The 15,799-nt window shown below is 38.7% G+C and overlaps 2 protein-coding genes across 2 annotated transcripts; both read right to left on the bottom strand.

Annotated features, from left to right (window-relative positions):
• Positions 1–1,597: 1,597 nt before the first annotated feature.
• Positions 1,598–2,831, bottom strand: LOC123319203. Its single transcript, XM_044906070.1, has 3 exons — positions 2,498–2,831; positions 2,212–2,399; positions 1,598–2,105 (listed from the first exon to the last, which is right to left on the bottom strand). The coding sequence occupies exons 1-3, from the start codon at positions 2,554–2,556 to the stop codon at positions 1,693–1,695; spliced, it is 660 nt and encodes a 219-aa protein (XP_044762005.1). The 5' UTR covers positions 2,557–2,831; the 3' UTR covers positions 1,598–1,692.
• A 313-nt stretch (positions 2,832–3,144) lies between these two features.
• On the bottom strand, positions 3,145–4,290 carry LOC123309880. Its single transcript, XM_044893213.1, has one exon. The coding sequence runs from the start codon at positions 4,288–4,290 to the stop codon at positions 3,145–3,147; it is 1,146 nt and encodes a 381-aa protein (XP_044749148.1).
• Positions 4,291–15,799: the final 11,509 nt, after the last annotated feature.

The following is a 15,799-nucleotide window of genomic DNA, read 5'->3' on the forward strand; positions in this document are numbered from 1 at the left end:
TGAGCCTTACAAGCTCCTCTGCTTCTCTATCGCTGAATTCTTCGGTGTCCGTAGCTTCCATGTAGGAGCTCTCATTGTCTGAGACCTCCGACATGGCTTTTTGTCCGTATTGAACTATATAAGGTATTTCTGTGTAATAATGAATATTGGAAATACTCACTTATATGTTACTTTTAAGCTATGTGGCTGAGTTATATATTTTCTATACTATGAGAAAAATAAATCGACTCACCAGTGATATCCGTGGAACCAGCGATCTTGGGGGTGATCTGGACTCTACACTGAACACACTGAATTTGAACGAATTTCCGCTCTATAACGCATACACTTATAGAACTTACAAAAACTTCGGAAGTTTCGTAGACGGAATCAAAAATTCCGTAGCTTCGCTAGTGTCAACTTTCACTTCGACTTTCTCTTTTACAACACGAGAGATGACGTATCGCACTGCTTCGCTAGTGTACACTTTCACTTCGACTTTCTCTTTTACAACACGAGAGATGACGTATCGCACTGGTATCATTCAACACATCTACCTGCTTCAACGTCTCGAGGTGAACTGAGCTTCGCCAGTGTGTTTTCGACATTGCTTTAACGTTGCCAATGCGAATTTTTTATCATCCAATGTGAATCTCCGCCCTTTTGGTTCAAGTGGTTGATTCTTAATTTGGCATTCCAAAAACTTCAAAGTGGTTGTGTTGAGGGAATTGATATTATTCAGAACATTCTTCTGTGGGTTCTTGAATTTTTTGATCATTGCTTCTGTCATCTTAACTTTTTTCTGACTTATTTTGTAGGACGTTCTTCTTTTCCTTCCTGAAGAGAAAAAATGATTAATGATGTTTCTTGACTCAAAATCTCCCCACCCTTATTTGGTTCTTCAACCAAAACCTGATCCAACCTAGATCATATATTCAAATGGAAAAAAGATATAATTTCTTTATTTCGCACAACGACATAAAGGTCTATTGTGCCGCCTTGAGAAAGTTGTACTACAGCTCAACTTTCAAATCCAGAGTTCTGATGAACTCCAGTATCTGGGATGGCTGCACCGAGGCAATGGCTCGTAACTACGATGCATTCTGCATCTGATTCAGGATTTCTTCTTTATACCCATATAAGTGCACTTCCGTGAATTTATTATGCCCCTCTACTCATATACTTGCTTTTGTTCAGTTTTATTATAAGAGTGTCATCTAGTAAGAAGAGCAATTCTGCTTCCAGATATACCCTAAGGTTTCTGTCCTTGGTCATTATTTGCACCCCCGCTCCACTGCGTCCTTGTCCCTCTGTTTGATGGTAGCCGAATGAAGATCTCGACATCTCCGCCACTTCTCCGGTGGTTTTTGTTTTTTTTTTGGTTAACTTTTTCATAAGTGACCCCACTAGCAACTGATTCCGAACAGGTCCAACTCAGCAGAGCCCGTATTCAGTGGAAAGAGGTTTTATACATGCACTCTAGTTTACCCTGGTGCTCCAAAAGGTTGACACCAAGGCGCGAAAGCAGTCGGAGACGAGTCTCTAATGGTTTCAATCTTTTGGAGCACCAGGGTAAACTAGAGTGCATGTATAAAACCTCTTTCCACTGAATGCGGGCTCTGCTGAGTTGGACCTGTATTTTTGATGAAGTTGTTTCGTCTCATATCAGTCGAAACAGTGAAGCTAATTTAACGAAGATTTGGATAAGTTGGATTAGGTGTGAACAGAATATGTAAAGTTTGCTTTAGTATATTCTGTAATAACACTGATTTTACTAATCTTATATAGTTCAATTGTTATTTGTAAAAATTCACCTTCTGAGAGTGATTTCACCCTCCTCCTCGATCTTACCGGGTTTTTCACTACAAGCGCAGATTCATTTTCACAAGAATTTGAAAATTTTGAGAAGAATAATTCAGTGGAAACGTCTGATTCGGACAGATGTGTTGATAATTTCCTCCTCTTAAAATTTTGATAGGTCCTTTCGGGTGCAATCACTCTAGGTTTTGGGCTTCCACCAAATGAAGTGGAAGGACCTAATTCCTCGATGTTTTTAAGCAAGGCTTCAGAGCGGAATTTTATAGGGGAGTTTTTAAAAAAAATTGCTCCATCTCCTTCTGCATACCCTAGAATATTTTGAAATTCATTACAAACTACAAAGGAAATATTATGAAAGAAATTTTCCATCTCAATTCGAACCAACGGATAATGAATATTATTAAATATAATTACCTGGAACATTGATCGAGGGCAAAGAACCTCTTTTTAGCTTCCCACTCTTTTCTATGCAGTCCTCGTGGTAATGAGTCTTACATATCCTCATGTTTTTCATTTGGTTTTCATTTAATTCGAACATCTTCACATTGCCAATACGTTCCAGCCACACTCTGCGGCAATTTTCTTCAGCAGCAATGACATACCTACAAAAATAATAAAATTGTACTTTGGGAAAGTAGCGAACATCCTATGAACTTGTTCAATAAAGGTTTTAAAGTCCTTTGTAATATCGCATAATTACCTTCTTGCATCACGATTTTTGCACCCAACAACACAGCACGACTTCACTCTCGCAGACATTTCGCTTCGCTTATTGAATAATTTATTAGAAAATTATGTCAATTCGTAAATTGATAGATAATCAAAAATACATTTAAGTCTGTCGGTCTATAGATATCTTGATTAGTCGTTTGAATATTCGGCGGAGATCACGGTCATTCACGAGTGATAACGATCGAAAGCTCAAAATGCAGTGACACCTAACGATCAAATTTAGAATAATTTTTGTGATTAGTGTACCATAACAATAGGTGGCGCCACTTGTCAGAGTGATCCATCTATATGTTAATTTAATCTATGATCAAATTTTCGTAACTGGACGTCGGTATTCAGCAGTTGAAGTTTTAACATCCACCACACGAACTTTCCCATCCGGTCCTGGATAAACTGCAATTACTCGTCCAAACTTCCAGGCATACCTTGGCAGATTGTTGTCCATGAGTATTACAACGTCGTCAATTCTAATCGGGACCTGATTCTTAGTCCATTTATTTCTTTTCGATAATGTAGGTAAATATTCCCGCAGCCAACGTTTCCAGAAGCTATCAAGTAAGATCTGAGATTTTTTCCATTCTCGTCGGAGGCAACTGAAATCTGGGCTTAGGCATATTAGTGAACCATCTCCACATTATGATCCGAAAGGAAGTGATTTTCCGTAAAAACCTCTGACACCAGGCCGTACATCTCATTAGTCTTAGCCATTTGGAGAAACATAAAGATGTCAGGTAGTGGATTCCTTTTTTCCGTAGATGTTGAGCACAAGTTGATATATTCCCTTTTTATTTCCATGGAGATCTCTGAATCTGAGAATTTCGAAGTCGATTCTTTGGGCCAGTATTCTTCAGTTTTTCGTAGAAATTCTGGTCCAGCAATCCAAATGTCTGAAATTATTTTTGTTGAATCGATATGAGGTCTCCTTGCCTCATCAGCTGGATTCAAATTAGTCGGAATCCATCTCCAGTCTTCTATTTTTGTGCTCTCCTGAATTTCCCCTATTCTGTGAGCAACAAATTGCTTGAATTTTCTTCCATCACTTTTGATCCAGGAAATCACACATTGAGAGTCTGACCAGAAAAACATTCGCATGATAGGTGTGTCCAATTCATATTTGATTGATTGTGCCAATCTAGTTGCCATAACAGCTGCTTGAAGTTCTGATTTGGGAATCGAAAGTGGTTTGAGTGGTGCAACGCGTATTTTGGATGAAACTAGTGAGACATCTATTTTTCCCACATTTTCTACCACAACTATGAGAAACGAAACTACTGCAAACGCCTTCTCGCTACTGTCGCAAAATGTATGGAGTTCTATATTCCTTGCTATCGGAATTTGTAAGCTATAACACCGTGGAATTCTAACTTCTGCAATTTTCGCCAATTCGTCCATCCATTTTTTCCAGGTTTTCAGGAGGTTTTCATTCAAATCTTCATCCCAGTTCAAATCAGTCCTCCAGATATCCTGCATTAAAATTTTTGCTTTGATGGTGAAACTCGAAATAAAACCTACTGGATCGAACAAGGACATTATAGTTCGCAAGACAATCCTTTTTGTTGTACTTTTTTCAGAAATTATATCTTTCAAATTTAGTTTGAAACGAAATTCGTCTTTTTCAGTATCCCACCACAGTCCAAGAACTCTATGGAGCGATGAGCTGTCATCTATTTGTTTCACACCAACAGAAGTTTCTGAAAATTTCGTTCTCAGGATTTTTGAATTGAAAGTCCAGTTCACTACGTCGAATCCCGCAGAAGCCATCGTATCGCGAACCCCGGTAACCATTCGAACAGCTTCTTCTTCGGAATCTGTGGAATCCAGGTAGTCGTCAACATAAAACCTTTTGATTATGGCATCTTTTATTCATGGATCAGTCACGGCTTTTTCTGCATGGTAGTTTTTTACGAATTGTACACATACTGGGGATCACGTTGCTCCAAAAGTCATAACCATCATTTCATATACATCAGGCTCTTTGTTACATTCCAGGTTTCTCCATAAAAGTCGTGAATCTTCCTTACGAATCATTATTTGATGGAACATCCCCTCACATCTCCACAAAATCCGAATTGCCGTTGTCTGAACTTCCAAAGAATCGCTACTAATGACTGTAGTAGATCAGGTCCAGCTAGCAGATTATCATTCAAACTGACACCATTAGATTTCGAAGCAGCATCAAACACCAAAGAATTTTTTTCTTGTTTGAATTTTCAACAGCAAAATGTAGAATATAACATGTTCGAGAATTTTCAATACTTGCTTCTTCCTTGCTCAGTTTTCGTATGTATCCCTTTTCTTAGTATTACTTGGATTGTTCCTTATTCTTTCCAAATCGTTCAAGGCCCTTTGCAATGTGGAATACTGCAATTCGGTGAAGGCAATCAAATATATCTGTAAATATGTCACCAAAGCCAGTGATATGGCGATTTTTGGCGTACAAAATCCCAATACCAATGATGAGATCACACAGTATCAAATTGGTCGATATGTCCGATGCAATGAGGCAATTTGGCGGATATTTTCATTTCTGATACACGAACGTTATCCGACTGTTGTACACCTGGCAGTTCATCTGGAAAATAGACAAACAGTGTATTTCAATTCTACAAATATGGCTCAACGAGCTAAAACACCTCCAGCGACAACATTGACCAGTTTTTTATCCATATGCCAAAGTGATCCATTTGCACGAACTTTACTCTGAGATGCCACGCTATTATACTTGGAATGCTTCTTCAAAGAAATTTCAACGTCGAAGACAAGGTAATGTGGTGCCCAACCATCCAGATGTGCGTTCAACTGATGCTTTTGGTCGCATTTATACAGTTCACCCGAAAAATTACGAATGTTTCTACTTGCGATTATTGTTGGTGAACGTTCCTGGGCCGACATCTTTCGATCTTTCGAGTCTCTTCGAACTGTCAATGGTGTTGTGTATCCAACACTGCGTGCTGCATGTCAAGAGCTCAATTTGCTTGAAAGCGATACTTACTGGGATATATCAATCGCTGAAGCAATTGTTTCTGAATCTGGAAGCCAGATTCGCACATTATTTGCCATCATTATTTCGGCATACTTTCCATCGAATCCATTTGAACTATGGAATAAGTATAAAGATGACATGTCAGAAGACATGTTACATCGTATTCGGCAATCCTAATTTAGAGGTGAATGCGGAGATCCATAACCAGGCTTTGATTTTGATCGAGGACCTGTGTTATCTCATGTCGGGCAGTTTGTTGGTTAAGTTAGGAATGCCATCGCCTCATCGTGAAACTAACGACGTTTTCAATAGAGAATGTGAACGCGAACGAAAGTATGATCGAGATGCCTTATACTATTTTTCCTTGATGCCGCCGGTGGAACTGGTAAAACTTTACTAATCTCAATAATTTTAGCTACTATCGTGCAAAATCAGAAATTGCAGTAGCAGTCGCTTTTTCTGAGATAGCAGCCACGTTGCTAGAGGGATGCAGAACAGCTCATTTTGCGTTTAAGTTACCGTTAAACCTGAAGACAGTTGAGTACCCAACATGCAATATTGCAAAGCACTCAGCAATGGCGAATGTTCTGACTGCAAGTAAAATAATTATCTGGGATGAATTCATAATGGCCCACAAACGAGATCGGACCATGAAAGACTTGCGCCATTATTCAAGATGTTTTGGGGGCGCATTGATTCTATTGTCTGGTGACTTCCGACAAACATTACCGGACATTCCAATATCGACGGCTGCCGATGAAATGAATGCTTGCCTAAAATCATCAACTTTGTGGCGCTATGTGCAAAAACTACAATCAACTACAAACATGCGAGTTGCATTGTTGAATGATCCATCTTCCAGAATTTTCTCTCGATAATTGCTAGATATAGGTAATGCCCGTTTTCTGGTCGATCAATCAACAGGTTTGATTCCATTTCCTCCAAATGTCTGCACTTTTGTATAAACCAAGGATGAGCTCATAAGCAAAGTATTTCCAAATATAATTACCAACCACAAAAACCTGAATTGGTTGAGTGAACGACCCATTCTTGCGGTCAAGAACAAAGATCTTGATCAGTTAAATTTGATCAGTCAAAGTGAAATTATTGGTCCACTGCTTTGTTTTAAATCTGTAGATAGTGCAAGAAAGGAGAAATCTTAACCAGCCATAATTATGCAACGGAACACGTTTGGTGGTGAAACAACTTAAAAGTAATGTGATTCATTGCACAATACTCAAAGGAAAGTGTAAAGGTGAGGAAGGTCTTATTACCAGAATTCCGAGGATTCAAACAGATATGCCATGTGAGTTTAAGAGAAACATTCCGAGTCATTCGCTTGACAAGAGAAGACGTGCTACAGTGCTCCTAGTGCTATAAAAGAGAAAGCGGACGAGAAAGTCGAAGTGTCATAAAAGAGAAAGCGGACGAGAAAGTCGAAGTGTCACAGTGCCGTAAAAGTGAAAGCGGAGGTGAAAGTCTACACTGGCGAAGCTGCGGAATTCATGATTCCGTCTACGAAACTTCCGAAGTTTTTTTTGTAGGATCTATAAGTGTATGTGTTATAGAGCGGAAATTCGTTCAAATTCAGTGTATTCAGTGTCGAGTCCAGATCCCAAGATCGCTGGTTCCACGGATATCACTGGTGAGTCGATTTATTTTTCTGATAGTATAGAAAATATTTAATTTAGACACATAGCTTAATAGTAACATAGTAGTAAGGATTTCCAATATTCATTATTATTCCGAAATACCTCATATAGTTCAATACGGACATAAAGCCATGTCGGAGGTCTCAGACAATGGGAGCTCCTACATGGAAGCTACGGACACCGAAGAATTCAGCGATGGAGATGCAGAGGAGCTTGTAAGGCTCAAAGAAGAGAATGGGCAGTTGAATGCTCAAATAAATAAACGGACTGAAACCGTGTCTCAGTTGGTCGGGGAGATACGCCTCTTGAGAGAGGAAGTTAACAAGAATAAAGCTCCTCAATCCCCTAGTTTTGCTGAAATTGCAAAACAGAATACGGCACAGAAATCCCCCACATTTGCAGAAATTGCAAAGCCGGTAGCGGTCCCCAAAAATTCCTCCAAACAGGAAGTAGCTCCAGAACCGGAGAAGAAGAGAAATTTTGCAACTCAAGTTGCTAAAACCCAGAACGCGCCGCCCACAAAACGCGCGCGTAAAGAAAGTTCATCTTCAGACGAAGAGACCGCAAAAAAATCAACGGAGTTATCTAAAAAAGATAAAATTCCACCAATCACGACGATGGGTACAGCCGATTGGGTAGAGATCTCAAAAGCTCTCTACTTGAAGAAATTCAGCTACAACAGAGCAACCGTCGTAAAAGACGGGATCAGGATCGTAGCCTCGACTGTGGACGACTACAGGAACATAACAAAATATTTTGACCAGATTGGTAAGGAGTACTTCACGTACCAGATGGAGGAAGAGAAAAAGATATATGCAGTTATAAGACATCTCCCAATAGATGCTGACCTAGATATAATAAAAAATGATCTAAAGGTCCAAGGAATCCATGACGCCGAGGTGTCCAGAATGACATCCAATAAAACCAAAAAGTTTATACCCTTATACCTGGTAAAAACTCAGAGAAAGGAGATTTTCGAAATAAGACGCCTCTACAATCTCTGCATTGTAGTGGAATCAAAAAGAAGGGCAGAAAATCCAAGCCAATGCTTCAGATGTCAGAGGTACGGACATGCCCAAAACAAGTGCTCTTTTCCATACAGATGCGTCAAATGTTTGGGCAATCATTGCACAAAAGATTGCGAACTTACCAGAAAAGGTGAGGAGAGAAATGCCACATGCGTTCTGTGCGGTGAAGAAGGCCATCCAGCAAGCTACAAAGGATGTAGCGAATTCAAATTAGTTACAAGGAAGAGGAAAACAGGCCAGAAATAGGCTCAGCAGAGCACGATTCCTCTAAAAGTCCAGGAGAAAAAGAAGCCCACCCCCTCCAAAGTAGACGACAAGAAAAAAGAAGTACCCAAACCAGTACAGAAGAAGGAGACACCGAAAATGCCCCAAGCTAAACCTACGATCAACAAAACAAAAGAAAACAGAAAAGTCTCTGAATCCGCCGACGATTTAGACACTTTTACTGAAAAAATTTTCAACAAAATCATGTTGAAAATTGAAAGAGAGATGGAGAAAAAACTCCAAGGAATGTTCAGTAAACTGAAATAATGGAACATACAACTAGGAAAAATTCCCTTAAAATAGTCTCCTGGAACATAAACGGGGTCAGAACTCGAAAACCCGAGATAGAAGAAATAATATCAGAGAGAAAACCTGATATTATAGCCTTACAGGAAACAAGAATACAACCAAATACGCGATTGAATATCATGAATTATGAGATATATAGATGTGACAGAATCGCAAACACTGGGGGAGGTGTTGCCTTACTGGTTAGACGAGATCTGAAACACTATTTTAAAGGAAGATCTGACGAGTCACAAATAGAAACAGTGACGATTGTTGCTGAAATAAATCGACAAAGAGTCGAAGTCACATCGGCATATAAAAGACCCCCAAATAACCTATTGGAAGAAGAAATCAACAACTTACTAGATGGAACAAACCCGAAAATCTGCATCGGAGATTTTAATTGGAAATCTCCAGAATGGAACAGCAGGATGGAAAACAGAAATGGCAGAAAACTGAAAGATCTCGCTGAAAAACATGAAGCTATCGTTATTGGACCTGAAGAACCAACGTACCTAGCATTCGGAAATGGATTACCAGATATAATTGATATCGCAATTATGAAAAATATCACTAGAGAATTCTCGATAGAGACCTTGGGGGACGGAACCTCTAACCACAACCCATCGAATTAACAATAGAAGATGGGCCAAGAAGAGAACTAATGCAAACAAGAGAATACACCGATTGGACGAAATATAGCCATCTGATACAATCGGAGGTAACAGAAATACCGACAATCAACACACCGGAAGACCTAGAAAGAGCAGTTGATAAACTAGAAAAGAATATAATAGATGCCTACAAAAAGAGCACAAAGAAAATAACGAGACCAGCACCGATACATCCACACGGTGATACACCCAGAGAAATCAAAGATCTCATCAGGGAAAATCGGAGACTAAGAAAAACATACAGGCTCAACAAAACAGATATAAATAAGAGAAATCTAAACCGACACAGCCAAGTTCTAAAAAATGCCCTGAAGGACATGAGAACAAATAGATGGAACAAAAGAGTTCAAGAACTAAATACTATCGATCATTCTGCATGGAAAATGCAAAAATGTCTGAGAAGAGAAAATACTAAATTACCACCTCTCCACGGAGAAAGAGGAATGGCATATACGAATATCGATAAAGCAGAAGCACTGGCGGACTCGATAGAAAGAGAATCGAGAATAAATTACAGACCTGATGACGATAATGACGAGCTGGAAGATCTTGTAGAGAACAACGAAGAAGAAATGGACGAACCACCAGTAGACGACAAAATAGAAAAACCAACTTCTCCATTTGAAATAAAAGAGATAGATAATCAGAAGCTTGAAAAATAGAAAAGCTCCCGGAAGTGATAAAATAACGAATGCTATGTTGAAGAAATTACCTAGAAAAGGTATAGCTGCTCTCACAAATATTGCAAACGGTATAATGAGGACTGAACACTATCCGGAAAAGTGGAAAACTGCAGAAGTCATAGTGTTCAACAAACCAGGCAAAGATAAAAAATTCCCCCAAAACTACAGGCCGATAAGTTTACTGTCCGCCCTAGGAAAAAAAGTAGAAAGGGTAATCGCTAGAAGGCTTACAGAAGAAACTGAAAATCTGAATCTCATTCCAGCAGAGCAATTTGGATTCAGAAGAGACCACTCAACTGAACAGCAATTACTGAGACTCACAGAATATATAACAGAAGGATTCCAAAATAAACAAGCAACCGGTCTTGTACTACTAGATGTCGCCAGAGCATTCGACAGAGTATGGCATGAAGGATTGATTTACAAAATGAGATATGCTGGATATTCAATGAAACTGTGCAAGTTGATTAGGAATTATTTGAGGAACAGAAGATTCTACGTGAAAGTGGAAGGAGAAAACTCCACAACCAGATATATGGAAGCAGGGGTGCCTCAAGGGTCAGTACTTGGGCCGTTACTGTTTAACATATATATTCACGATATACCAAAATCTCCAAGGCCTATGCTGACACTATATGCCGACGACACAGGAATCGCAATGCGACATCGCAAGCCAGAAATCATAGAAGGAATATTACAAGAAGCTATAGATGAAATAAATGACTGATGTATTAAATGGAAAATAAAACTCAACGGACAAAAGAGCCAAGCGATATTACTGCAGAAGAGGAGACTAAGAACTACAACAAATCTAGAGGTAGATGGAGAAGAAATCGAATGGATAAACGAAGCAAAATATTTAGGTATCACCCTAGACAAAGGTCTAACATGGAGAAGCCATATCAAACAAGCCGTTGACAAAACCAAGGCAGCGATGAATATGCTCTACCCGCTGATAGGTAGAAAGAGCCACATGTCAAATGAGACAAAATTGAAAATAATCAAAGCCGTTGCTAGACCGCAACTGACTTATGGATCAGGTGCTTGGGGATTCGCGGCAAAGAGCCATATACAAAGAATTCAGGCAACAGAAAACAAGCTACTACGATGTGCCATAGATGCGCCTTGGTTTGTCAGGAACAAACAGATATATCGAGATTTGAAGTGGGAAACCATCACCGAATTTATGAAGAGGAAAGCTGAAAAGTTATTCGAAACAGCGAAGGAACATCCAAACGAAGAACTCAGGAGACTAGTGGACTACGATCCGGAGGAAGACAAAAGAAGAATGAGAATTTACAAAAGGAGACCGAGAGATCAATTGAGGAGAGATTAAAATGAGCACGACAACTTATTAAAACTATACTAAGAAGAGATATCCGAAATGGACGAACATGAAAACCCTAGCACGACAATGTGCAAGAAGAAATCAACCGATTAAGGTATAAATGGTTTATAGGCAAATGCCCGGAACCAACAAAAAGCAGGTTAGGTTTAGTGGGTCGCGAACTCAGGAGAGTGAGTAACCCCACAGTGTTCCCTAGAAATGGGTTCCTCTGGGCGAGAGATAGAGCCCCGTGTTTTCACGGTCACAGATTCCCCCTGCTATAAAAAAAAAAAAAAATTTAAGAGAATTCAATTTCTCATTCGTCTTGCGTTTCTATGACAATTAACAAATCGCAAGGCCAGTCCTTGGGTGTGGGTGGCTTAAATCTAGAAAATAATTGATTTTCTCAAGGCCAGTTGTATGTTGCGTGTTCATGAGTCGGCAAACATTCTGCCCTATTTATTCCAGCACTCGGGACAAATACTAAAAATGTCGTTCATCGCGAGGTACTACAATGAAGAATTGTAAAATATTCAAAACAAAAATTTATAATATGTACAACAATTCGGTACCTATATTTTACTAACTCTGAAATCTTGTGATAGTTCCTTTAATAATGCATACAGACAGGAACAAATTAATTATGATAAACTTCTTAAAGCGGCTAGAGCCGATTATTACAATGAGAAAATTCAACTCTCAGATTATAAAAATAAATCAATGTGGTCTATCTGCAATGATATAAAATAAAAAAACTAGAACCGAATCTTTTGTTAACGAAGGTCCCAAATATGTTGCTGAGGAATATAATAAATTTCTCATGAGAAAGGTTCCAAACTTGATGAACGGTTTGAATCATGTGCCTTTCTCATGCAAATTGCCTATGACCTCAATAGCCATGAATCTGGAACCAACAACTCCTAATGAAATAGAACAAATAATTTCAACCAAAATTAAAAACAAAAACTGTTGTGGTGATGATGGAATCCCTGTTAATATAATGAAAAAATGTGTCCATGAGATAAAAGTAGTCATTTCACAAATAATTAATAACTCATTAAAACATGGAATATTTCCTAATCATTTGAAATTAGCATTAATAAAGCCTTTATACATAGATTCTTTTGAGAGTTATAGACCAATAAGTATTTTGTCCAGTTTCTCAAAAATTTTTGAGCATGTTATGTGTAATAGAGTATTGAAGTTCTTGAACGATTGTAAGGTCTTTAACGCTTCCCAGCATGGTTTTTTGGAGGGACGTTCAGTTCAGACCGCGTTGTATCAATTTACAGAGAGGGTATTGAAGATAATTGAGGAAGATAAGCTTGGTCTCGGTCTGTTTATAGATCTGGCGAGCGCATATGATTGCTTATTCAGGCCGTTCTTATTGGAGAAGCTGGAAAGATTGGGAGTCAGGGGCAATGCGAAGAAGTGGATTGCTTTTTATCTTTCTGGACGATCACAACGGGTCTCTATCGTTAGAAATGGCAGAGAAGTGAGATCTGACATAGTTCAGTCAGATTATGGGGTTCCTCAGGGCAGTTTCCTGGGTCCACTTTTATTTTTAATTTTTCTGATTGATATTTGCGATTTAAATGAGGAGATCCTGAACTGGTTAACCTCATTTGTTGATGACACTAACGTGATAGTTAGTGGTGTAGATTTTGAGGATATGAAATCTAAATTGGAATTTATATTTCAACAAATAAAAATGTGGTTTGAAAAGAACAAGCTAGTAATGAATCACAGTAAGACATCAGCTGTTTTGTTCAGCACTAGCAGATCGAATAAAGCTAGACAAGGTGTTCTCTGCGTCGATGGAAATGAGGTGGAAATTAAGGATGCTGTCAAGTTTCTGGGTGTATTTCTGGATGGGCATCTGAGGTAGTCTTATCAAATAGATCACTTGGAGTCAAAGCTCTGCAGGGTTGGATATGGTCTCAGGACTCTTTCAGAGTATTTGAGTGTTCAGAACTTGAAAATAGTATATTTCGCGAATTTTGAATCTTTGCTTCGCTATGGCGTCATTTTTTGGGGATCATGCTGTGAAGTAGAAAGACTGTTTATTGTGCAAAAAAGGATTATAAGATATATGTTCAAAATGAAATTTAATCAGTCATGCAGAGGGGTATTTAGAAAAAACAGATTGCTTACAATATATGGTATATATTTAGTGGAGTGCTTAATTTTCTTTTTCAAAAATAGGGAGATTTTCTCAGCCCACACGACTAGAAGTCACTACCCTATAAGATCGTTAAATTTACATTATCCCATACATAGATTATCGTTAACCGAAAAACATCCCTCTTATATGTGTATTAAGATTTTTAATAGAATACCTAATGACATGAAGAGATTGTATAATTTCAAACTGTTCAAGGAAAAAGTGAGAGATTTTGTAATAGAATTGGAACCATATACTTTGTCTGATTTTTTGGTTTAACTATGCGCATGACACTTGACAGTGTTTCTCTTATGTATCTATGCTGTATGGTTACATACTATGAAATAAAGAAGATATTGTATTGTATTGTATTGTATCCTAAATAAAGAAAATTCTCTTAATGTACATAAGTAACAATGTATATACCTATTTCAATGTAATTAAATTTTTTTTATATTTTGTATTTCACCTAATATATCTCCTGCTTAAAAAATACCAATGGTTAGTACAACTTTATGTATCTCTAAGGTGAAACAGCTAGTATAGAATATAGTGAGAAGGGGTTACAGTTCACTGCGACCTCAAGGTCTATTGTGCCCCCTAACAGAGCTGACCTCATCGCGCCCTTTACAACTCGCCTACCAGTTCCAGAGATCAGATGAAATCCAATATCTGAGACGGCTTCAACGAGGATAATTCCATACTTCTACAAGTTTCCTGTCCAAAGCACTCTTTCCTTTGGCTTGCAATGGCATATCATTCCGTAACCAGGTGAATAGTTTCTTCCTTCTCCACACAGAATCTACACTCGTCAGTGTCCGATATAAATAACCCATTTTCAACATGTTGAGAATGGGTTTGAAGAAGAAGCATCTGCAGATGCTTGTTTAGGCGACATTGTCCTGTGAGAAAGCCAGTGAGTAGGTGTAGTTGGTTCTTACTGAGATTCAGCTATTTTTTTGGATCTAGCAGTTGGAGTGATCCATCCCTGGGAGATTCCGCCAGAGTTTTTGCCTTTCGGCTTTCCCCTTCTCCATAAGCTCCTCCTTGTAGGTGCATTTGCCTATACCACAGAAGGGTTCTGGGACCGTTAGTGGCGTTTGTGCGGTCTCTTTAGCAAGTGTACTGGCCTTCTCATTTCCTACGATTCCCGAATGACCGGGAACCCAGATTAAAAACCATATTTTTCTTGCCTACCTCATTGAGTTGGTTCCAGCACTTCCAAATCAGCTTTGACGCTATCAGCTCAGTGCTTTTAAGGCAGCTTGAATATCTGTATGAATAGCTATATATCACACTTCTGATAGCTTTTTTCTAGATTTACGTCTAGACATCTTGCGATTGCTAGTATTTCCGTTTGAAGGACGCTTGTACAGGAGCCTAACGATAGTGCACACTTGGTACTTGCCCCGTAAATGCCAGAGCCAGCTCCTGTAGTCTTAGAACCATCTGTAAACCATTTTATTGTATTTTCTTTAAAATTGTAGTGGGTGTATTCCTGTTTACAATCTTTTCCTTTACTTAGCATTGTACTAAAGTTTTTCTCAATACTTACAGCAATGATCACAGAAAAGAGCTAAATTATCTTAATCCCATTGGAGCTGCATGACAAAATTGCATTTTTGAAAAAGTACATAACTCTAATTGAAAGGGTTAATGAAAACAAGAGGACGGCGCCATCTGTAATCGAAAAAGATAACAAACATTTATCTGAAACAGATCATAAACATATTACAGAGAGCGAAAATGTATCTCCTGATAGTTTTAAGTTGCCGGCCACGGAATATAAAGGTATCAAACATCCCGAGAAGAAAACAGTGAGAAAATTAGAAACCTGCACTATTCAGGAAACCATTAACATAGTTAAGAAAGCTGAAAATAGTAATAAAAATGCACAAACTGTAAATGAGAGAAAAGATAGAAATTAGCCGGTAAAGAAAAATGTAGGAGTAATTGGAAGGTGCGTAGGCTCGTCGAATTTTTCTGGAGTACCGAAGCGAGTATGGCTTTACGTGGGGCATGTAGGCGAGAATGTAAAGGAAGTCCATATTGAAAGTCACCTCAAAGAAAAGTTTCCGGGGAAACATTTTATTTTAGAGAAACTCCCAAAGTGTGCTACCGCTAATACCGGGTCGTTCAAGATTGGTGCGGATCTGTCATTGCTAGATGATATTTATAAGGCTAAAAACTGGCCGGTGGGGGTGGTC

The sequence above is a fragment of the Coccinella septempunctata genome, chromosome 1 (genome assembly GCF_907165205.1).
Source record: "Coccinella septempunctata chromosome 1, icCocSept1.1, whole genome shotgun sequence".
Classification (NCBI taxonomy): domain Eukaryota; kingdom Metazoa; phylum Arthropoda; class Insecta; order Coleoptera; family Coccinellidae; genus Coccinella; species Coccinella septempunctata.

What these genes read in the sequence shown, in the direction of transcription:
- LOC123319203 (XM_044906070.1), bottom strand. Translation starts at nt 2,556, where the DNA reads ATGTCTGCGAGAGTGAAGTCGTGCTGTGTTGTTGGGTGCAAAAATCGT. An exon ending in AAAAATCGTGATGCAAGAAG is followed by an intron (nt 2,400 to 2,497) that starts GTAATTATGCGA and finishes TTATTTTTGTAG; the next exon opens with GTATGTCATTGCTGCTGAAG. An exon ending in GCCCTCGATCAATGTTCCAG is followed by an intron (nt 2,106 to 2,211) that starts GTAATTATATTT and finishes AAAATATTCTAG; the next exon opens with GGTATGCAGAAGGAGATGGA.
- LOC123309880 (XM_044893213.1), bottom strand. Translation starts at nt 4,290, where the DNA reads ATGGCTTCTGCGGGATTCGACGTAGTGAACTGGACTTTCAATTCAAAA.